At 43.8% G+C, this 23,940-nt stretch overlaps 1 protein-coding gene across 1 annotated transcript in view; it reads left to right on the plus strand.

Annotated features, from left to right (window-relative positions):
- The first annotated feature begins 6,032 nt into the window (after window positions 1–6,032).
- Window positions 6,033–23,940, plus strand: part of ccdc78 (coiled-coil domain containing 78) — a 29,641-nt gene continuing 11,733 nt past the window's right edge. Inside the window, exons 1-7 of the mRNA XM_053493763.1 lie at window positions 6,033–6,104; window positions 6,706–6,816; window positions 9,841–9,927; window positions 10,116–10,448; window positions 10,520–10,570; window positions 11,091–11,170; window positions 11,277–11,355. Of these exons, the coding sequence (XP_053349738.1) occupies window positions 6,033–6,104; window positions 6,706–6,816; window positions 9,841–9,927; window positions 10,116–10,448; window positions 10,520–10,570; window positions 11,091–11,170; window positions 11,277–11,355 (813 nt within the window). The remainder of the gene's footprint in view (window positions 6,105–6,705; window positions 6,817–9,840; window positions 9,928–10,115; window positions 10,449–10,519; window positions 10,571–11,090; window positions 11,171–11,276; window positions 11,356–23,940) is intronic.

Consider the following 23,940-nt stretch of genomic DNA (forward strand, 5'->3'; position numbering starts at 1 on the left):
CACTTCACTATTTAAAGGATACCGGCAGATGTGTGTGTGTGTGTGTGTGTGCTCACACACAGACTCTAATGCAAACACTGTTCTGTCAAATATCAAAGGTAAAGTGCAGGAGAATTTGTTTTATTTTTACCTTTTACAGCAGTAATTCTGTTTGTGTGTATGCCCACGCGTGAGTGTCATGGAAGCTCTCTAATGAGAGCTGGGCTCTCATTAGATGGTTGCGGGCCAGGGGTAGCTCAGTGGTTAAGGCATTGGACTACGGTTCAGAAGATCCCAGGTTCAAACCCCACAACCACCAGGTTGCTACTGTTGGGCCCTTGAGCGCGGCCCTTAACCCTCAACTGCTCAGATGTGTAATGAGATAAAAAAAAATGTAAGTCGCTCTGGATAAGAGCGTCTGCCAAATGACTAAATGTAAATGTAATGACTCTCGCGCACACACACACACATGCTAACGGAATTCCTGCTTTCTGATACAAAGAGAGAGGATCTCTCGTCCAACTCACTTTCCTAATATTGTGTCATCTGCTCATGAAGTTCCATAACCACCACATCCTATAATTTTCTGAACACTCGCTTTGGGCATTGAGATAACACAACATGATAAGATGATCAATACTCCCAATACTATCAAGATTATTGTGCCAGTTTCACTGGCAATCCATACCAGGTTGCAGGCAAGAGCCAGCGAAACCATGAAGTACATTCAGCAGTCTTTTTGACCTGAGTGATTTGACAATGTTCATCCTTCAGTTCATTCCTCAGTTTCCTCATGGCACGTAAAATCCTGCTTATGTTACCATCTCGGGCAGAGTGTCTTGAAATGTATGTGCAGCATTCTTCCCATGTCAACTACATACTCCTTTTTAAAGTGCCAACATTGTGTCTAAAGCAAATCTACTTTGCATAGCCATCAATGTGGTTCTATACAACTGTTTCTATACCAGTCGCAAAAACATTTATTGTGTCATTCCAAAATCTCTGCTAATTATACCACAGGAGATTTATCCATCTTGCGTTTTTAGCAATTTAGACCCATGGAAGAAAGAATGTTGTAAATCCTGCTGCTACCCTGTTCACAACCTCATGTTCAGTTGTCATGCCAACTGGGGTGCCATCCCAGCACACTGTTATGACTCCTCTCTATCAAATTCCTCCCATACCTTTAATTCATTCTGATCAACTTTTTCAGAAACCTTACCTCATGTTGCTTCTCGAACATTCTTCGCTACACAGTCTTATTACAATTAAATCTCTCCCCTGGTAAGGTCTGTCTAACTGAGGCCCTGCCACAGTACCAGAATATGTCGGCCAAAGGAGTGATACCATGTTTTAAATCTGGTTGTTGAACTCTTACAGTTCTAGAGCATGAATGATCACTTGTTTCCTTGTCACATGTCACATTTTTTGTTTATATTAAAAAACAAAATTAACTAGTTTTATGTTCTAATACTACTGGATTTTTGCGCTTTTTTTAGGGAATGCACATATCTCATTCACGTGTCCAACAGGTTTGCTCTCCTCGGTGATGCACCCTTTGAGAAACCTGAAAGAGCTCTGGTTATAGGAGACTCTATACTGAGACATGTGAAATTAGCCAGGCCTTTAGCGGCACCAGCGGCAGTGGTTAGGTGTATCCCGGAAGCCAGAGCACCGGACATAGAGGTAATCTTAGGGCTCTAGGACAGCACAGGTTCTCCAAGATGGTGGTACATGCTGGAGCTAACGATATACGCCTTCGTCAGCAAGAGATTAGTCATGGTAATTTTACAGAGGTGTTTAAATTAGTGAAAGCGATGTCTGATGAAGAAGTATGCTCTGGTCCCATCCCAATGAGACCTAACGACATAGCTTACAGCAGGTTATGGTCGCTGAACCGCTGGTTGTCCAAGTGGTGCTTTGAAAATAATGTGGGCTTCATAGACAAGTGGAAGACCTTTGAGGGCAAAGCTGGCCTGTTAGGGTGGGGCGGAGTCCATCCCACTCGGGAAGGTGCTGCTTTTCCTGTAGTATAGCTCATAGTCTTAGAAGAGGCCTAGTTAATCTGTGACAATCCAGAGCCCAGCCCAGGAAGCAGACAGACAGTCGTCACTCGGGGTTCGCTATATTGAGACTGTGTCTGTTCCCCGAGCTAAGCAAAAATGTAGAAAGACTTAGAAAGTCTGTTTTAGTAATTTTATTAATATAGAGACAACAAATTACTGTACACAGCCAGCACCTCTGATCTAAAGCTAGGACTGTAAATTATTAGATCTACTGTATCACAGACCAGAAGTTTGATATATCATGTTTAACAGAAACGTGGATTAAAGAGAACGAGTATGTAGCTCTAAATGAAGCTAGTCCTCCTGGATACAGCTACATACACCAGCCTTGGCTAACTGGACTCAGTAGTAAATCAGTGTGTAGTAGGGCCCACTCATAAAACAGGTCACATTTTAGGTTTAATATTATCCTTTGGATTAAGTATAAGAAATATAACCACAATTCCACAGTCTGAAGTTATCTCACATCACTGTCTTGTCTCGATTAAAGTGTGTTATAGTAATAATGTACACACAGTGGCGCGCCACCACATTAAACATAGATTCACATCAAAAACCACACAGAGCTTTATAAATAATCTGCCAGAGTTATCAACTTTGACTGGATCGCCATCTGACTCCACAGAACTCGATCAGGCGACTGAACATTTAGACTCGACGTTCCGTTATACCTTAGATAATGTAGCTCCAGTTAAAAGAAAAATGATTAGAGATAAGAAACTCGCTCCTATGAAAAAGCAATCAGTGCTGCTAGATCAATGTATCTCTCCACTCTTATTGAAAATAACAAAAATAATCCTAAATCTTTATTTAATATCGTAGCTAAATTAACTAGAAACAAGACCACTGCAGAAATCTCCACAACAACATCATACAGTAGTGAGGATTTCATGAACTTTTTCAATAACAAAATCATAAATATTAGGCAAAAAATTCACATCAGAACTTACGACCACAAGCAGCTAAAAAAAAGCTTTTTAATCACACCGTAACTTCAGATGGCCTTTCTGTTCGATGAAGTGCAACAGTAAAAGACCTCGGTGTGATTATTAATTCCAGCCTTTCATTTGAAGCTCATGTAGATAATATTACCAGGATAGCATTCTTTCACCTTAGAAATATTACCAAGATAAGAAATATAATGTCGCTAAACGATGTAGAAAAATTAGTTCATGCTTTTATCACCTCTAGGTTGGACTATTGTAATGCCTTACTGTCTGGTTGTTCAGCTAGATGCATAAATAAGCTTCAGCTAGTCCAGAATGCAGCAGCGAGAGTCCTCACTAGAACCAGAATCAGAATCAGAAAACTTCATTGATCCCGCAGGAAATTGCTTATGTGATGACTGCCATAATACACAAAGACACAGAGACACAAAAACAATATTAAATAAAATTAAATAAAAAAAAATAAATCTAAATAAAATCTGTATAAAATCTATAGGAAGAAAACAAACACAATAAAATATACAGACTATGCTACACACAATATCTATCTAAAGCTGAGTAAAAAACTACTGACATAAGTGGAAGTTTGAAATAATGCACTGAATAATGCATTGATTTTCTAAAGTGTTGTATGCACTTTAGAAAATCAGTGATACGAAGCACATCACCCCTATTTTATCCACATTGCAATGGCTCCCTGTGAAATTTCGCATTGATTTTAAAGTACTACTATTGACGTATAAAGCATTAAATGGTCTCGCGCCGCAGTACCTGAGTGAGCTAATAGTGTGTTAATCTTTAATCTTCGGGACTCAGACACAGTCTCAGTGTTTAAGTCCAGGCTAAAAACCTATTTATTTAGCCAAGCATTTTTGTAAATAGATTAGCCTTAGGTAAAGGAGCAGATCTGGGGGACTCATGGACGTAGAGTATTAGGTGAACTGGTATGTTTAGATGCTGTCTTCCCCACTCTCATTGATCACTCAGGTTTGTTGACGGTGAACTGATTAGTTGCTTTACATCTCAGTTCCCCCTCATGTCTGTGTTTCCTTCTGGCTCTCCCTTTTAGTTATGCTGTCATAGTTAGTCCTGCCGGGGTCTCTGCTTGCACTCTGCACTAAATACACATTTACCTTATACATTGTTCGACTGTGACCATACCTAACTACAATCTCTCCTTCTCTTCTGCTCTCTCCTCTTCTCTCTCCCTCTCCTCTCTCTCTCTCTTTCCCTCTACCTGTCTCTCTGTCGAGCTATACTGCTGCTTCTGAGCTGCCAGTGATCCAGACCCCCTCTGCCCCCTGGAGCTGTCTGACTCGTCCTAGTGTCCTGCTTCTGGTTGGAGATCTCGTCACAACCTGTGGTCTGCCTGGGATGCGTGTGGTGACTGGGGACAGTTCCACTTTTCCATGAAGACGGTCCTGTCCTTAGCTGATGCAGACAGCTGTTCTCTGAGGACTTGTGACTTCAGTCACTTGATAGTTCAGGACTGTAGTTTCCTACAGTATACCTGAGCCTTCGATAATGAACTGGATTTTAACTTAAACACATCTCCTGTTATACTGAACTTCCATCATCCTAACACACAGTATGACTGCGGATCAATCCCTGCTATCCGTTATCACCCAGATGAGGATGGGTTCCCTGTTGAGTCTGGTTCCTCTCAAGGTTTCTTCCTATTACCATCTCAGGGAGTTTTTCCTTGCCACTGTCGCCACCGTCCTCAGCTTGCTCATCAGTGACAGTCTTATCATTTTGATTCATACACGTTCACATCTCATACAACCTTAAATAATTCTTTCGATTGTGTAAAGCTGCTTTGCCACAATGTCAATTGTTAAAAGCGCTATACAAATAAAATTTAATTTAATTGAAGTGAATGAATTGGAATTTTTTGTGTTATTTAAAATAAACTTATTAATTCCCACTCTCACTCATTTTCTATACCACTCATCCTGTACGGGACATGGAAAGCCTAAAACCAAGGGGACTCATCGCATGAGGCATCAATATAAACTTCACATGGTAATCTGTTTTACAGGGACTGAAAACTCTGAGAAATCTAGTTTATGTGTTAAATGACTGCATAATAAATCCTTTGTCAATGCAATGTAAACTTTAAAATATATATTTAATTACAAATTACTGATAAAAAATGTGAAAATTACCTTATGATAATGAAAGGAAAATAGTTGCACTATAAACTATCACACACAGTGTTGCTCACACTGAAGGGAAAACAGGGAACAAGGTGAAAGTGCCATGACTCTGCTCAAGGGGATACATTTTCTGGAACAGGTGTCCTCTGAATTTGAGTTTACTCTCAATTTTCATAAATGTGAAATTAGAATTTGTAAAATAAAAGCAAAACATTTACAAGAGACACACAGTGAGTATTTAAATCTAAAGCTTTAATATGTGAATGTTATGCATCTACCCTAGATAAAGAACAGTTCAGTTGTTTTTTACTGAAATTCTCAAATATTAATCTAAATGTTACAATACTTTCTTGTAAGTAAACAGTGTAATGATACAGGTTTCGATTCAATAAATGTAGGAGTGAAATGGATATGTGGACAATATTGTGTGAAATGCAGAAGTTTTTTTAGATGACACTGGAGGTGCAAACAAGTTCATTATGCAGAATGGTTGTACAAACAAAGACAAATTTGGAACATTTTGTGAAATTGGGGTTGGGGGAGGTGTAGTAAAAGTGCACAAACAAATTGGTAATGTTTTGTTAATTTTATAATCAGTGGGGGGGACTGGTCTGATGTAGTTATACAATTTTACCCGGTTGACTATAACATAATTATGTTTAATTAGATTTTTCAGTTATTGATAAAATGTTGATAACAGTTTGAGAAGATTCTATTTATATTGAAATTTAGAAGCTTTCATGTAAGAAACAACTGCATATGTAGTTTGTGTGCGTGTGTGTTTGTATGTGTGTGTAACCCATGGCATCGGTTTTGTGTTTATGGAGACGCTGTGACTAGTTTGTAACTTCAACACATTGTAGGTTTGGCTGCTTTAGAGAATGGCTGAGGAGAACAAAGAAAGTTCATCTGCGGAACTGAAGGAGAAAATTCGATTTCTGACTGACGAGAACGTAAGAATTTACCTATCTTTGTCCTCAGTCACTTGAATATTCAAGTTCAAGAACTTGCTAGATGTTTTGCATGAAAGTGTTACTTAAGGATAATGAGCCTGATGCACACACAGAAACAATGCTGTGTGGGTGCTTGTGTGCATATGCATTTGTGGTTAACTTGGGGTCAAACTTGACTAGGTGAAGATGTTCCTTTACTATTCCTTCTTGGGCTGCTCTCCTGACACAAAGTAATGTGTGCATAGTCAGATAACTGTGCACATGTAATGAACTGTTGTGATTGGGATTGCAATTCAAGATGGACATGTACATGTGTGGGCAACAATATACTCTGGGAACGGTTTTGGATGATTTCAGCACTAATGTGAATTTTAATTATTAATTCTAAATTAAATTTATTTAAACTGTTATTTTTTTTATTATTATTTTATGCATACTATATAGAACAGCCACACAATTAGAAATCAGAATTTTCACTGCAGATTGATATTGAATATACATATATAATATTATACTGGATGCTCTAAAGTTTTATGTCGCACTCCTTTTAAAATACCCAATAATCCCAACTGTCTTCTGACTTGTGTGTGTGCATGTTTAGGACCATCTACACATTAAACTGGGTTCCACACAAAGCAGCGTGGCTCACCATGCTGCCTCCACCCAGGACTTGAGTTCAAGACTGGTGCAGAGTAAGCAGGAAAAATTGAAGGTGGGCTTCAAAATGTGACATTGACATATTTCCCTTCAACTTCTTCTTCTTCTTTGTCTTTGTCTTTCAGGGGTCGCCACAGTGAATCATCTGTCTCCATCTAACCCTATCCTTTGCATCCTCTTCTTTCACCCCAACTTACTTCATGTCCCCTTTCACTGCATCCATTAATCTCCTTTTAGGTCTTCCTTTAGACCTCCTGCCTGGCAGTTCCAACCTCAGCATCCTTCTACCAATATACTCACAATCTCTTCTCTGAACATGTCCAAACCACCTCAATCTGGCCTCTCTGACTTTATCTTCAAAACATCTAACATGGGTTACAACACCTGACACTTTTCTCCACCTGTTCCAACCTGCCTGTACCCGCCACTTTACCTCCTTTCCACACTCTCCGTTGCTCTGGACTGTTGACCCTAAGTACTTTAAGTCCTGCACCTTATTTACCTCTGCTCCCTGTAGCCTCACCGTACCACAGGTTCCTCTCATTCACACACATGTATTCTGTCTTGCTACAGCTAACCTTCATTCCTCTGCTTTCCAGAGCATACCTCCACCTCTCTAGATTTTCCTCCACCTGTTCCCTGCTCTCACTACAGAGCACAATGCAAACATTATTGTCCATGGAGACTCCTGTCTAACCTCATCTGTCATCCTCTCCATCACCAGAGCAAACAAGAAGTGGCTCAGAGCCGATCCTTGATGCAGACCCACCTCCACCTTGAACTCTTCTGTCACACCTACAGCACATCTTATCACTGTCTTACAGCTCTCATACATGTCCTGCACCACTCTAACATACTTCTCTGCCACTCCAGACCTTCTCATACAATACCACAGCTCCTCTCTCGGCACCCTCTCATACAGTACACATTCTCTAAATCTACAAAGACACAATGCAACTATTATCTATTACCTTCTCGGTATGTCTCCATCAGCATCCTCAAAGCAAATACTGCATCTGTTGTACACTTCCTAAGCATAACCCATATTGCTTCTCAAAAATGCTCACCTCTGCCCTTAACCTAGCTTCCACTACTCTTTACCAAAGCTTTATTGAATAGCTCATCAGCTTTATTCCTCTATAGTTGTCACAGCTCAGCACATCCCCCTTGTTCCTAAAGATCAACACTAATACACTTCTCCTTGATTTCTCTGCAATTCTCTCATGCTCCAAGATCTTGTTTCTCTAGTCAGAAACTCTACTGCAACCTCTCCTAAGCACTTCCATACTTCAACAGGTATGTCATCAGGACCAACTGCCTTTCCACTCTTCATCCTCTTCAATGCCCTCCTCACCTCACTCTTACTGATTTTTGCTACTTCCTGTTCCACAACAGTCACCTCTTTTACTCTTTGGTTCTCTTTCATTTTCTTCATTCATCAACTCTTCAAAGTACTCCTTCCATCTTCCCATCACCCTCCTGGCACCTATCAGTACATTTCCATCTCTATCTTTAATCACTCTAACATGCTGCACATCCTTCCCATCTCTGTCTCTTTGCCTCGCCAAACTGTACAGATCCACCTCCCCCTCCTTACTGTCTAGCCTAACATACAAGTCATCATATGCTCTTTGTTTGGCCTTTGCCGTCTCTACCTTCACCTTACGCTGCATCTCCCTGACAAATTTATTTCAAATCTGTTATTTGAAAATGAATAGATGAAGCAAAATCAGACAAAGATATTATATAATTTTCATATGATTCATTAACAATTATAAGAATAGACAAAGGGTAAGAGAAAAGACTGATGCAGAGAGACAGAGCTATTGTGTTTGAAGAGTTGAAGGAGTTTACTCGTGAGTGGGGAAGATCAATGTTCCTGTCTGTGAGTGTTTCCAGAGAGATTAAATCCACAACAATGAGCACTGGGGTAAAAAAAAAAAAAAACATGTAAGAAGACAATAGGAGCCCTTACATATGGTGTAGGGTGGGGCCAGAAACAAAACATCTGCGTAAATACTCCAAAGAAATCATAATTCAGAAATCATAATTCTCAAACAGAGCACCAAAGCACAATTAAAGTTAACCTTTGTATACAGAATGAATAAATTCATCCAGGAGTCCACAGGGGAAGAAAAAAATTAAAGATAAAGTCTGGGTTCTGGATTAATGGATTATAAGTGTGTGGCAAAGATCGAAGGCCTTAAATAAAGTGTAATATCAAAGCCAAAAGAGCAACCAGGATGCCAAGTGAATAAATACCAAAAACATGAGACAGGAGGCAAAGTTCAAATTTCAAAAGCCTGCAAAAGTTGCATCACAACTAGTATTAACTAGCTTCCTAACTGGTCCTATTAGGTGATCCACATCTATTCTGTGTAGACTGTTCACTGATGTCCCTCAAGGCTCAGTGCTGGGTTCACTTCTGTTTTTCCTTAATCCTGATCTTGGAATTGTATGGTTTCCCTGCTCTGTCTCACACATTCCAAAAAGGAATTACCTGAATAGTTAATCCATATGTACTCGAGCTGATGAAAAAAATTTACAGGGCCAAATGTTCTTTTCACCTTTTATTGCTAAACTTACGAGGCTTATTCAGTTTTTTTTTGTTTGTTTGTTTTTCCTTTACAGAATGGGGTTTCATGTATTTCTAACCAATATTTGTGATTCTGTTGTTTGTTCTTGCCCCTTTTATTTTGATTCATTCTGGACAACAGGAACTTGAGAACAGAACAGGTCCTGAGAGGTTTGCCTCTAAGTTTCATTCTTACCTCTACAAATGATCCATGTTCTCCCACTCATGCCTATTGGTATGATCCCTCCACTAGCTTCCTGTAGCTTCTCTGTCCTGGCATCAAACTGATGTAATAAAGTGTCCAAACAGTCACTGACTGACAAATGACAGTTAAAAATACATACTTTCTAGCTAATTACTTAATTATCCTTATAAATCTCTGACCAAGTTAGCCAGTATAAGCATGTGTTTATTATACATATTTCAAAGCATTCCTGTAAGTCATTCTAAATACAAACAACTTCCATCGGCCATAACTATGATTTTATATGTACATGTTTTTAGATCTCTAAAGATCTTGTGGAAGTGCAAATCGAAGCCAATAAAATGAGAGAGAAATATGAGGCAGAGATATTTGAACTGCAGAATAAGGTAATACATATTGTATATACTGTACATTGTACAGTGTTTTTCGAATGTGTTTTATGTGTTTTTCAACTTCATATGTAAGCAAGCTACTAATTCATTAGCTAGTCATAATAACGACAACAACAACAGAACCATGAAATAGGAGATTCAAGAACACACGTGTCTTGTCCATCTCTGTCCCACTCCCTCAGGTGTTGTACCAGGAAGGTGCTGTGTCGAATCTAGAGACGGAGCTTGGCCAGCTGAAGCGTGAAATCGAGTCAGCATCATCACGGTTACAAGTCGCCGAGAGTAATGAGCGAGCCATGGCAGAGGAGTATGCAGCCCTGAAGAGTAACTTCCTGACTGTAAGCAAGGGGCTAGAACGCGAGATTAAACACTCACAGGAGCTGAACGATGAACTGCTGATGTTGGCACAGACACATGACACACTGCTGCAAGAGAAAGAACGAGAACACATGCACACACTCGAGCTGGAGAGAATTAGAGCTCTGCTGAGCAAAGTGCCACACAGCAGAGTCAGGGCAAGTAACACACACACACACACACACACAGTTTATCACACATTTGACCCTATATGCATGTCCTGTTTTAGCCAGCAGAACTGAGCCAAGGATGCAATGCTAGTGGAGACAGACACACACATGTTAAGATATGTATCGTGTGTGTGTGTGTGTGTGTGTGTAGAATATTCCAACACACATTTTGAACATGTTTATACATTTCCTGTTAGTACCTTTATTTTTATATTTTTTCCTTATTTTTAATTTTTTATTTTTTATTATTTTTTTTTTTTACAAAAATTGTATTTAAAATACTATCTGCATTTGGTTACTATTACTTATTAATGTAACTAGTTTCATCTCATTTTCACATATACTACTTTTTAATAAATATGTGTTAAATTAAATAGAAAAAAATTTACCTGGTAAGTATACTGTACTCTACTAGCTCTGGAAACAAAGCTAATACAAACCCAATGAATAATAAATCACTCCTCCCAGTCACGAGGCAGTGTGTGACATCTGACCCATCTATATGTAGTGGGTAGTAGTCGCTCAGTGGTTGTTCAGAGCATCTGCCAAATGCTGTAAATGTATAATATAATGATGAATGTGCGTTGATTACTAACACGCCTTCCCCTTCCTTGTGTATGTGATTAAAAGGCTCAATTTGAGATGAGGGAGGAGCTGGAAAGCATGAGAAAGCATTATGAAGAACAACAACAGCGACTAGAGGAGAAAATGTAAGGCAGACACAAGTACAAGAGGTTACATTTCTAAAGATTATCTTCTCTGGTTTGTGACATATTTTCTGTGTGTATGTGTGTATGTGTGTGTGTGTGTTCTCAGTGTTGCTATGAGAAAGGAGCAACAGGAGAATAAGAGGGCAATCTGCAACACACAACAGGAGCTTGCACAGCAATCAGCTGTAAGATTGCACACATGCTTGTTGTGACCGTCCCCTGACATAAATATTGAAGCAGTTTTACTTAAATTTTTTAACAAACACTTAAATATTTGCCTCTCGGTGGGGACTTTCCTACCAACAGACCATTTGTTATAGGGCTGACAAGTGTGTGGGACAATGGCTCAGTGGTAAGTTCTGTCGCCTTGCACCTCCAGGGTCCGGGTTCAGTTCTCGGCCAGGTTTGATTCCTGTGTCTGTGTGCTTAGTGTTGTTCACAAAGGTTAAAAAGCAAATCCCCAAAAGGTGGCTGAGAGGTTCAGAACCTAACAGGGCCAAGATAATAAACAAAATTCCCTCTAACTAGTTTCGAAGTGAAATGCCTAATTCTGCACAAAAAAAAAGAAACACGAAACACTACCCTTACTAAACACAACCAGGAGAAAACACAAAATGGCATCGACTTCCTATTAAGCAGAGTTATATACAAATATATTCAGTCAAAACAAGTAAATGGTCATACACAGAAAAGTCTATCAAATTGTAGCGCAGCCACATAAAAGGGCATTTTAAACAAACAGGGAAATGGATTAAGGAGCTAATGCGGCTCACCTGTGCTTGTAAATTTGCCCGATCTGGTTTTATTTGTCCCCATTGACTGTGTTGGTCACTTGGTAAGCTCTCGCGAGCATGCGCGATCGCAGCGCGAGGGAACCCGGAAGCGGCGTCGGGTCACGTGTGCCGGTATAAAGCCGGAACCGGCAAGTGGCTCAAGACGGAGAGATTTACCCAGCGCGCTGTTTATTTTGAGAGAGAGTTTGTTTGATGATTCTAAAGGAGTACTTTTCCCCGGTTGGATTATTCCTCATAGACACTCACAATTCACCTCTCGTTCCGTTGCTCGAGCTCCCGGATTTGTCATCGATACCGGTGAGGCCGAGCCAATCTCTCCCGTGCATCATTTCACACACTGCAATATCATTAACTCTGGACAATCATACACGCACTCACACACCCGCATACACCATACACATTGTTTCTATTTGTATATATTTTGTATATATTGGTTTTTGGTGCACCTTGTTTGTTTGTTTGTTTGTTTGTTGGTTTAATACACGTTGGTTTGGTTTATATATGGTTATTGTGTCGCGTCTTTACTTGTCCTGTCTTGATTGCGCAATACCGGAAGTGCAGTTTAAAAACCCGTATTTTGATTCTCGACCCCGTAGCAAAGTAACTAGTGGTTTAATTAAATCCAAGTGTTACATAGTGGTGGCCCGTACGTACGGGGAATCGGTATTTTCGGGTATTTTCCGGTTTTGTGTGTCTTGGCAGAACAAAATGGATGCTAACATTGCTAATGCTAATGCTAGTGGTGCCGTGCAGGCCGACCTTGCTGTAGCTAATAATGTGCTGGAGGAGGTAGATGATGCATTTGTTACACGCCGTAACCCTACAGCTGAAATAACCTCATTGATTAGTTCACTATATATATCTGACAGACATGATGATGATGATGTGTCTGATATTAATGTTGTGCATACATTGCAAGCTGAACTGAATCAATGCAAGGAGGATATGGGGGTGCTTTCTGACAAAGTGAACACGTTGGAGCAGGATTTTAGACAATCCGTAAACAGCAGTCTGAACAGAGAAACCAGTTTTCGGGACGCAGTGGACGCCAGCTTAGAAGGGCTGGAGCGCTACTGCCAAGAGGCCCTGGAGAAACTGGAAAGAGCTGTCACTGACTGTTTTCTGCGACGTGACGTAATCTGGGAAAACCAGATGAAAAAACTACGGCTCACAAGTACGCCCACCATCCAAAGGTTAAAGGCCTACACCCCTGCATCTCCGCAATCTCCTGTTCTACATTCTCCCAGCACGGCGATCACAGCATCTACAGAAAAGGTACAGCACATAAGCAGGCATGAAACATACGACATTCCTCCTTGTGTCCAACCACACGCTTCTGCCCAGCTTACCTCCTCAGTTTCACCCTCTTCTTCTTCCTTTTATGGCCGACCACCCATCCGCCTGGAGTTTCCAGCCTTTGGCGACGCTTCAGAGACGGCGGATGTTCTTAATTTCATCGAACAGTGTGAAAACTATCTGGAGATCAGACCACTGCCCGGCCCAGAACTGTTAGGAACCCTCAGCACGGTGCTACGAGGACCTGCTCTGAGCTGGTGGAAGGCAGAGAAAGGCAAGGTGAAGGACTGGAGGTCTTTTAAACAGGCATTTATGGCGGCTTTCTTACCGGAGGACTACCTCACAGAAGTGGAAGAAAACTTAAGGTCTCTGGTACAGCAGCCCAGTCAACGCCTTAGAGACTTCGCCTATGACTACCGCGCCCTCTGTATGAAGTGGAAGCCTGACATCTCAGAGGAAGAACTAGTGGGGCGAATCCTGAATAACATCAACCCAAGAGTGGCAGGATGTCTAAGAGGAACAGTGAACACCGTGGAACAGCTTGTGAAGATAGGTTCTAGGGTGGAAAAAGACTGCAAGAGCTCCAAAGACTATTGGCAGAAGGTGGACTCCCAGCACAACAAGGAAAAGAGTCATAAGAAGGCAGGTGAGCGAGTTCCTTCAAAGCACGCAGCGGGACTCTCCATTGCTCAACCTCTGGCAACTCCTTCGCTTCTCCTGGTTCCAGTAACAGTGCAAGGAAGGAAGGTGAATGCTGTGGTCGATACAGGAAGCTCCTACACGTTGATGAGGGAACATCTATGGAGGCAGCTCTGCGAACGGGAAGTCAGGTGTGATGTTCCTTCTCCTCAGAAGTTTGTGATGGCTGATGGGAAAACACACCAGGCGCAAACCCAGAGAAGGCTGCGTTACAACTGGCACACGATCGACTGTGAGCTAGACACTTACGTCATGAGCAACTCTCACCTGGCTTTCCCTCTGATCGTGGGGCTGGACTTCTTAAAAGCCACAGGAGCCACCTTGGACGTCGCTCGCGGGGAGTACGGGCTGAAAACAAAGGAGGGAGTCACTTATCATCCCTTCATAATGTCCCAACCCCACTCTGCGCCATCTAAGTCTGCTCAATGGAGACACCCTCATCTCCCGGCTACAGCTAACCTGTATCTAGCCTTACCTGTGACTCCTGATGATCTCCTATGTGCGGAGGAAAACTTAAAAAGTGTGACATCATGGGACACCGACAACGAAGAGGAGCTGCGGAAACTAATGGCCGCTTGGCCCCGCACCACCTCCAACATCTTGGGCAAAACAGCATTAGAGAGACACAAAATCACTTTATCTGACGACACCCCATTTAGATCCAGAGCGTACCGAGTATCACCCTTAAAGAAAAAGATTATAGAAGATCAAGTCGACCTGATGCTGAAGGACAACATCATCGAACCTTCATGTTCGTCATGGTCGTCACCTGTTGTTTTAGTACCTAAACCCGATGGGACTTACCGTTTCTGTGTGGATTTTAGAAAATTGAACAGCAAAACCAAACCTGATGCATATCCAATGCCTTTAATACATGACATCATCGAATCACTGGATGGCGCCTCCTGGTTCTCAACATTGGATCTGCAATCCGGTTACTGGCAGGTGGAGATGGAGAGAGACAGCTGTGAGAAGACCGCCTTCATCACTACCAAAGGTCTGTTTCAATTCCGGTCCATGCCCTACGGACTCAGAAACGCAGCTGCAACGTTCCAACGACTGATGGAGAAAGTCTTGGCAGATCTAAGAGGAAAGTATTGCTTCGTCTATATAGATGACATTATTATTTACTCACAATCACTAGAACAACATAGAATGCATCTCAACGCAGTATTTTCCAGACTCACCCAAGCCAATCTCTCCCTCAACATGAAGAAGTGTCATTTCTTCAAAAGGCGGCTGAAGTTCCTTGGGCATGTCATCTCTGAAGAAGGTGTGCAGCTAGACCCGGAGAAAACAAAGGCGGTGGCAGAATATCCTCCTCCTCAAGACTTAAAATCTCTTCAACGTTTTCTGGGTCTCGCCGGCTGGTATCACAAGTTCATTCCCCACTTTGCAGACATAACAGCTCCATTAAATAATTTAAAAAGGAAGGGAGTAAAATGGGAGTGGACCGAAGAATGCCAGAACAGCATGGATGTCATCAAACACGCACTTCAAAACCCACCAGTACTAATACAACCGAACCTAAATCTGCCATTCCAATTGCACACCGACGCCAGCGAAGTGGGCCTGGGAGCCATCCTCACCCAAACTGCAGCAGAAGGAGAAAGAGCAGTAGCTTACGCCTCACGAATGTTGAGAGGAGCTGAGCAGAATTACTCCACGTCAGAAAAGGAGTGTTTGGCCGTGGTCTGGGCTGTAGAAAAATGGAGGCACTATCTAGAAGGTCGTGCTTTCGAGGTCTTTACCGACCATGCCGCCCTGTCATGGGCCTTCAACTGCCCGAAAACCAGCTCTCGTCTCACCCGATGGACGTTACGCCTACAACAGTTCGTTTTTACAGTACATCATAGAAAAGGCTGCTTAAATCTGGGACCAGATGCGCTATCCCGGGCGCCCCCGCCGTTGGAAGTGGGCACCGCTCCATGTCTCGCCATCACAACCTCTAAATGTTCATCCGACTTACCAAACGACCTGTGTGAGATAACTCAAGCCCAACATGAGGACCCCACCATCACGAAGCTGCTCTCTAAAGACCAGCCACGAAGAACAAGCGAGCAGAGGGTCTCTTTCGAACATCACCAAGGGGCGTTATATCGCCGGGTACCAGTAAGACACGGAGAAAAATTTCAACTAGTTGTCCCCCAGTCATTAGTAAGAAACTTTTTACACTACTATCATGACAATCCCTTGGGAGGACACCTGGGGCAACTAAAAACTCTGCTGAGGTTACTAGATGTGGCATGGTGGCCTACGGTGCGGAAGGACGTCTGGCACTATGTGAGAACTTGCAGTGTGTGTCAACAGTATAAAACAGAAAACACTAGACCTAGTGGGCTACTACAGAGCACGGAGGTTCCAGAGCCAGGACACACCGTGGGATTGGACATCATGGGTCCTTTTCCCCGAAGTAAAAGGCAAAATGAATATCTGCTGGTGGTGGTAGATTATTTCACCAAATGGGTGGAGATGTTTCCCCTCAGGGATGTAAAGACGCCAAAACTGGTGAAGGTTCTAAGAGAGGAGATCTTTACTAGATGGGGAGTCCCCAAATATCTAGTTTCCGATCGAGGTCCCCAGTTTACGTCTCAGCTCTTGGCACACCTCTGCCAAACCTGGGGGAGCGTCCAAAAGCTAACTACGAGCTACCACCCACAAACGAACCTGACGGAACGAGTTAACCGAACTCTGAAGACAATGATCGCTTCATACGTCGGGGACCATCACCAAAACTGGGACCAATGGTTACCAGAGCTCAGATTCGCCATCAATACAGCCCAACAGGAAACTACTGGAAAGACACCTGCAGAACTCACACTGGGTCGGCAACTAAAAGGGCCACTCGAAAGGCTCATGAATCACCCTCCAACACCGGATCACACAGCCTACTCATTACTAGACCGACAACAACTTATCATGGAGGAGGTGAGACAAAGAGTAAAACAACAACAGTCCAAACAAGCTAGATACTACAATGCCCGGAGAAAAGATGCGCACTTTAAACCGGGAGATCTAGTTTGGATAAAAACTCACCCACTCTCCTCCGCAGCGAAAAGATTTTCTGCCAAGCTAGCGCCCAAGTGGGAGGGACCAGCAGAAATAAAAACCAAAAAAGGACCAATCAACTACACAGTGTCTTGGGGCAATCCACAAAAAACTGATACAGTGAACGTGGTTAATCTAAAGCGCTTTTACGGACGTTCTCCTCAGACGCCGGAGGCTTGGGGGGGGGGTCTATGTAGCGCAGCCACATAAAAGGGCATTTTAAACAAACAGGGAAATGGATTAAGGAGCTAATGCGGCTCACCTGTGCTTGTAAATTTGCCCGATCTGGTTTTATTTGTCCCCATTGACTGTGTTGGTCACTTGGTAAGCTCTCGCGAGCATGCGCGATCGCAGCGCGAGGGAACCCGGAAGCGGCGTCGGGTCACGTGTGCCGGTATAAAGCCGGAACCGGCAAGTGGCTCAAGACGGAGAGATTTACCCAGCGCGCTGTTTATTTTGAGAGAGAGTTTGTTTGATGATTCTAAAGGAGTACTTTTCCCCGGTTGGATTATTCCTCATAGACACTCACAATTCACCTCTCGTTCCGTTGCTCGAGCTCCCGGATTTGTCATCGATACCGGTGAGGCCGAGCCAATCTCTCCCGTGCATCATTTCACACACTGCAATATCATTAACTCTGGACAATCATACACGCACTCACACACCCGCATACACCATACACATTGTTTCTATTTGTATATATTTTGTATATATTGGTTTTTGGTGCACCTTGTTTGTTTGTTTGTTTGTTTGTTGGTTTAATACACGTTGGTTTGGTTTATATATGGTTATTGTGTCGCGTCTTTACTTGTCCTGTCTTGATTGCGCAATACCGGAAGTGCAGTTTAAAAACCCGTATTTTGATTCTCGACCCCGTAGCAAAGTAACTAGTGGTTTAATTAAATCCAAGTGTTACAAAATATCAATCAACATCAAAAGGGGAAAAGCAGAGCATAGTCAGTAAATATAGCAAGGGGTCATACACAGTATTTCTTTCACAACAATCACAATATAAGCAGTAAGCAAGAAGGGTATAATACACCCCACCACCAGCAGGGACACAAGCAGAGACAAAAACAAAGCTTAAGTAGAGAAACCAAAAGCACAAAATACACATATAAACTTAATATCATAACATAAAACTTCAGGCCCTTTGTGATCGTATATATAGTATAAAATAGTATAGACGATAAATGATGATGAGAATATTTTTGTCATGTGACAAAAGACACTGGCAATCAATGCCAAAATACCATGAAGAAAAAAAAAAAAAACTGTAGCAGGCAAAAATGCCAGGCGATCAGCAAGCAGTACAATGTGGGTGAATCTAAAACTATCCAACAAAACAAAATGCTGGTGTTGGAGTTTGTTATGGTTTGGAGAACATGGGCGGACTAGGTTATAAGTGACATCCTTGATATGGCAGAGGATATTTTATAGGTTGCTGTACCTTGAATTGTGAGCGTGGCTGTTTCTAAGATCCTTGTTTGACAGCTGTACTTGGTTACCATGTTGGAACTGTGAGGTTTCTTCTTGAGGATGTTGAGCCAATCCCATGTTTCTTTGAGCCAGCTGTTCTAAGTACCTGTGTGCACACACTTGTTCACTTCACCTAAACCATTTCCCCATTGCAAGTGAATCTGTGTGGTTAGCTTTTCAGAAAAATAAAGTGAATGATAACCAGGTAAACAGTCAAAGGGGTTCAGGTCTATGGCTGAGTGGCACATTTAATTCTGGGTAGAATCAGCACAAGTAAGAAACTGAGCCCTTTTTGTTTTTATTTTAGAGCAAAGGCTCCTCAAAAAAAAACAGACATTTTCTACATTTACCAATTCCACTTAGCTTGTAGGTAGTAGCTGGTCATGAGGCTTATTGAGACTAACAGTTTCTCCAAGATTCTGACCCACACACTGCAGGTAAAACTGTGCCTGGATGATGTCTTTAGGGATCCCATTGAAATTAAACATGTGAATAAAGTATAGTAGATTTGAAAGGATGGATAAAACAGGCACAGGGACACAGATGTGGGGGTTTTGTGAGCGAGTCTGTGATGATGCACTGTGTCTTGTATGCCAGCAGTGTATCACAAGATGAATCAGTGAATGTCATAATAAAAGGCCATCCATGGTTGATGTGTCCTGTGTCTATACTGTAGGTTTATGTGTTTCTGTTAAAGAAACCTCTCAAACTGGTTTGAGAGTGATTTATCTGTAAATAGCCCACAGTAGACCTCTTACTAAGCAGGAGAAGGGCAGTATGTGTTCCACCTTCTGGTCCTTTTTGTGAGACACAAAGTCTACTTTGGTGTTCTTGGAGCCCCTCCCTCGGAGCCTATTCACTCACTCACTCAACCTTTATACCGCTTTATCCTGTATTCAGGGTCGCGGGGACCTGGAGCCTATCCCAGGAGACTTAGGGCACGAGGTGGGGTACACCCTGGACAGGGTGCCAATCCATCGTAGGCATACACACATACACTCACTCACACACTCATTCACACACACGACGGGCAATGTGGGAATGCCAAATAGCCTAATCTACATGTATTTGGACTGTGGGAGGAAACCGGAGTATCCGGAGAAAACCCCCCAAGCATGGGGAGATCATGCACAGTCCAAAAACTCCTTGCACACAGAGATGGGAATCGAGCCTGGCCAGGAAACGAACCCAAACCCTGGAGGTGCAAGGCGACAGTGCTAACTACTACGCCACCGTGTAATGTATGCAAAATTAAATAAAGGGAGATTTAAATCAATTTACATTTATTTGCCTTTTACATGAAGCTGACTGGAGTAAATGGTCAAGTACACATTTAAAATACTTAACATGGGTTTCCAGAGTGTGGGAAAAGATGAATTTATCATCAACTTATGTAACCACTAATTTTTTTAACATGCAGATTAAGACATTGTTTATGAGACATTGGAAGATTGATGGGCCACAAAAGAGCCAACATGGCAAGATGCAGTACTTGTACAGTAGTTGCCAATGGTGGTGTCAAAGGTCATCTCCTACTAATCTCCTTTGGATTGCCATGACTTCTTGCCAGCCCAAACTCAAAATCTTAACAAGAAGGCAAGTTAGAAGCAAAATTAGAAAGTAGATTGGAAAGATTAGATTAGAAATATTTTGAAAGATGGTTGACTTGGTAATGCAGGTTTAATAAACACTAAGAGTTACTTTGTGACTAACGTCTTTAGGGTTACGTCCGTAACCCCAGTTCCCTAAAGGGGAACGAGACGCCGTGTCACGAAGTGACAGCTATGGGGATTGCTTCCAGAAATCGCGTCTTGAAGACATATCTAATCAACTTCATATCTACGATGTCATCGCCTTAGCGACGCAGCCGCGTCTGACGTCGGCACGCGGAAGAGTATAAATAGGTGTCAGACAAACCTACTACAGCTTCCGAAAGTTCACAAGCGCCCAGGCGCATATAAGTATGGCAACGTGACGCAGCGTCTCGTTCCCCTTCAGGGAACTGGGGTTACGGACGTGACCCTAGAGACGTTCCCTTTCAGGGGAACTTCGAGCCGCGTCACGAAGTGACAGCTATGGGGACGAGAATGCCCACTCCGCCATGCTTATAGGTGACTGGCCTGAGCCGAGAGCACCTGAGAGGACGGAGTTGGGTCGAGGTCGACGGCGTAAAATTTAACAAATGTGTGCGGGGTGGACCACCCGGCGGCGTCGCAGACCTCTTGAGGTGTCGCCCCCGCAGCCGAGCCTTGGAGGCCGCCATACCTCTGGTGGAGTGCGCCCAGACTGAGAGCGGAGAAGCTTCACCAACTGCACCATAAGCCATGGGAATGGCCTCCACAATCCATCTACTGAGCGTATGCTTGGTCGCTGGTAAACCCCTCTTTTGGGGGCCGAAGCACACGAATAGCTGGTCAGACTGCTCCACGCCGAGGAGACGTGGACATAGTGACGGAGAGCTCTAACCAGGCAGATAAGGTTTAGCCTCTCCTGTTCCGGCGTCAGGAAGGGTGGAGGACTGAAGGCCTTGAGCACCACTGGCCTGGTCACTCTAGTAGGGTCCTTGGGAATATATCCAGGTCTTGGATGTAGACATGCCTTGACTAGCCCAGGGGCAAAGTCAAGACAGGATGGTGCTACCGAGAGCGCCTCCAGATCACCTACCCTCCGGAGAGACGAGATGGCCAGGAGGAGGAGGGTCTTCAGTGTTGCACACTTCTCGTTACTGTCCGTGAGTGGTTCAAACGGAGCCCGAGACAGACCCTCCAACACCATGGTGAGGTCCCACGAGGGTACCCTGGAGTGAACTGAAGGTCTTAACCTCCACGCGCCACGGAGAAAACGGTACACTAGTGGGTCACGGCCCCGAGATCTTTTCCCCGCAGGGGAGCGGAATTCGGAAATGGCGGCCACATAAACTTTTAAAGTGGACGGGGCTGACCCAGCAGAGAACCGCTCCTGCAGGAAGTCCAGTATGGTCCCGACAGGGCACTGAGCGGGATCCAACAGCCGGTTCTTGCACCATGAGGTGAAAACCCCCCATTTGGCAGTGTACAATTTTCTCGTGGACGGGGCTCTAGAGCTAAGTATGGTGCTGACTACTTCCTGGAAAAAGCCAGCGTCTATGAGGTGCGCCTCTTCAGAGGCCACGCCCATAGATTCCACAGCTCAGGTCATGGATGGAGAATCGATCTGTGAGCTTGGGACAATAGATCCCTCCTGATCGGCAACTGGAGAGGCTGTCCGTCCAGGAGAGACATTATGTCTGAGAACCATATCCGGGTGGGCCTGCGAGGGGCCACTAGAGGGAGCCGATCTTTCCGCTGGCGGACCCGCTCTAGAACCGCCGGGAGCAATGCGACAGGGGGAAAAGCATACAGGCGTCTGCGTGGCCACTGATGCACTAGGGCATCCAGGCCTAGAGGCGCTGGGTGTACAAGGGAGAACCAGAGTGGACAATGGATCGTGTCGCGAGACGCGAACAGATCGACCTCTGCTCGCCCGAACTCCCTCCAGATCATCTCGACCACCTCTGGATGCAGAGGCCACTCCGTTGCTGACAACCTCTGTCTGGACAGAAGGTCTGCCCCCTGATTGAGGCACCCTGGGACGAACATTGCCCGTAACGAGAGGAGCTTGCCCTGGCCCCACAGGAGGATCTGGGACGCCAATTTGCACAGTGAGCGTGAACGCAGACCCCCCTGATGATTGATGTAGGCGACCACCGCTGTGTTGTCGGTGCGAACCAACACATGCTGGCCCCTGACATCTGAAAGGAAGTACTTCAACGCTAACCAGACTGCCATCATTTCAAGAGCATTTATGTGCCAGTCGCGCTGATGTTCCTTCCATAGGTCCTGTGCGGAGCGGCCCCTGTAGATCGCTCCCCATCCTGTTCATGAGGCGTCTGTTGTCAGTGTCACACGGTGGCACGTGGCGCCCAGAACAGGGCCTTGGGACAGAAACCCAGGCTTCTTCCATACCCCTAGCGCCCGAATACAACGGGATGAAGCCCGAATTACGCGGAACGAACTTCCTTTGGAGGAGAAACCCTTGGTTTTGAGCCACCACTGGAGCGGCCTCATGTGCAGCAGGCCGAGCGGTATTATGCTTGATGCTGCTGCCATAAGGCCCAGCAGCCGCTGGAAGCTCCTCACAGTGACAGCGCGGCCTAGTCTGATGCCCTTGACGGCTAGAAGGAGTGACTGAATGCGAGCCGGCGTGAGGCCACTCATCCGAGTGGAGTCCCATATGATGCCCAGATAAGAGGTGACGCATGACGGGGTATGCACACTCTTCTTGACGTTTAGCCGTAACCCCAGCACTCTGATGTGACCGAGAACTAAGTCTCGATGACGGGCTACCATTTCTGCAGAGTGGGCAAGAATCAGCCAATCGTCGATGTAATTCAGGACTCTGATACCTGACAGACGAAGTGGGGCTAAGGCCGCATCCACCACTTTTGTGAAAGTGCGGGGTGACAGAGCTAGGCCGAATGGAAGCACCCGATACTGGTACGCCTCGCTCCCCAAGGCGAACCTCAGGAACTTCTGATGTTGAGGAAAGATGGAGACGTGGAAGTACAGATCTGGCCTTAAAAAACGCACGTTTTCGGAAAAGGGATCCCACGACTTGCCGCGAGTGCGCGCGGCAAGCTGTGAAAATGCCCTTCAATACCTGTAGGGGGCAGTCGTGTTTCAGTCTAAAGTATTGTGTGTCTACTGAAGCCGAAAAATGCTATGTCTCTTAGGCGCCCATTGACGGCAAGCGACAGAGCTCATAAACGTGTCAAGCTCAAACTGATATGTATTTATTCTTCATTTTCATTCAGAATTATTATTATTAGTAGTAATAGTAGTTCTCCAAATTTATTATTATTATTATTATTGTAACGCACCCGCGCGTGTGCAAAAGGACTACAAAGATGTATGACGTTAGCCTATATTTACGCGCTTTCAACGCAGACGGGTACTGGTGGCTCAGTGGTAGGTGATTCGCCCGCCATGCGGGAGACCCGGGTTCGATTCCCAGCCAGTGCTCAAAATGCCGGTGCTATTCGCTAAAATACCATGATATAGCCATTACATTATTAACTTATGCTTCAGTACTAAATGCATGTTTGCAATTGAGAATTTTTTTTCTTAAGCTATGAAACACATTAGCACTCACCACACAGTTGCTGTAATTTAATGATTATCATAAGCAAAAAGTGTAAAACAAAGGATTCACATTTATTACATTTTCACCCAGAGCGGGATTCGAACCAGGGTCTGGACGATTTTATAGGATATACGGATATTATACAGATATTATTTAAGCAACGCCACACCACGTGGAAAGCAACAAAAATGCTTCAATTTCATTGGCTGTTACTGAGTGTCAGCTATTCACGACTGGCCCCCGCGGAACACAGAATCCCCGGGCTTCGACTGCGCTTTCTCCATTCGTTATTAC

Source organism: Clarias gariepinus, chromosome 4 (assembly GCF_024256425.1).
Source record: "Clarias gariepinus isolate MV-2021 ecotype Netherlands chromosome 4, CGAR_prim_01v2, whole genome shotgun sequence".
Lineage (NCBI taxonomy): Eukaryota > Metazoa > Chordata > Actinopteri > Siluriformes > Clariidae > Clarias > Clarias gariepinus.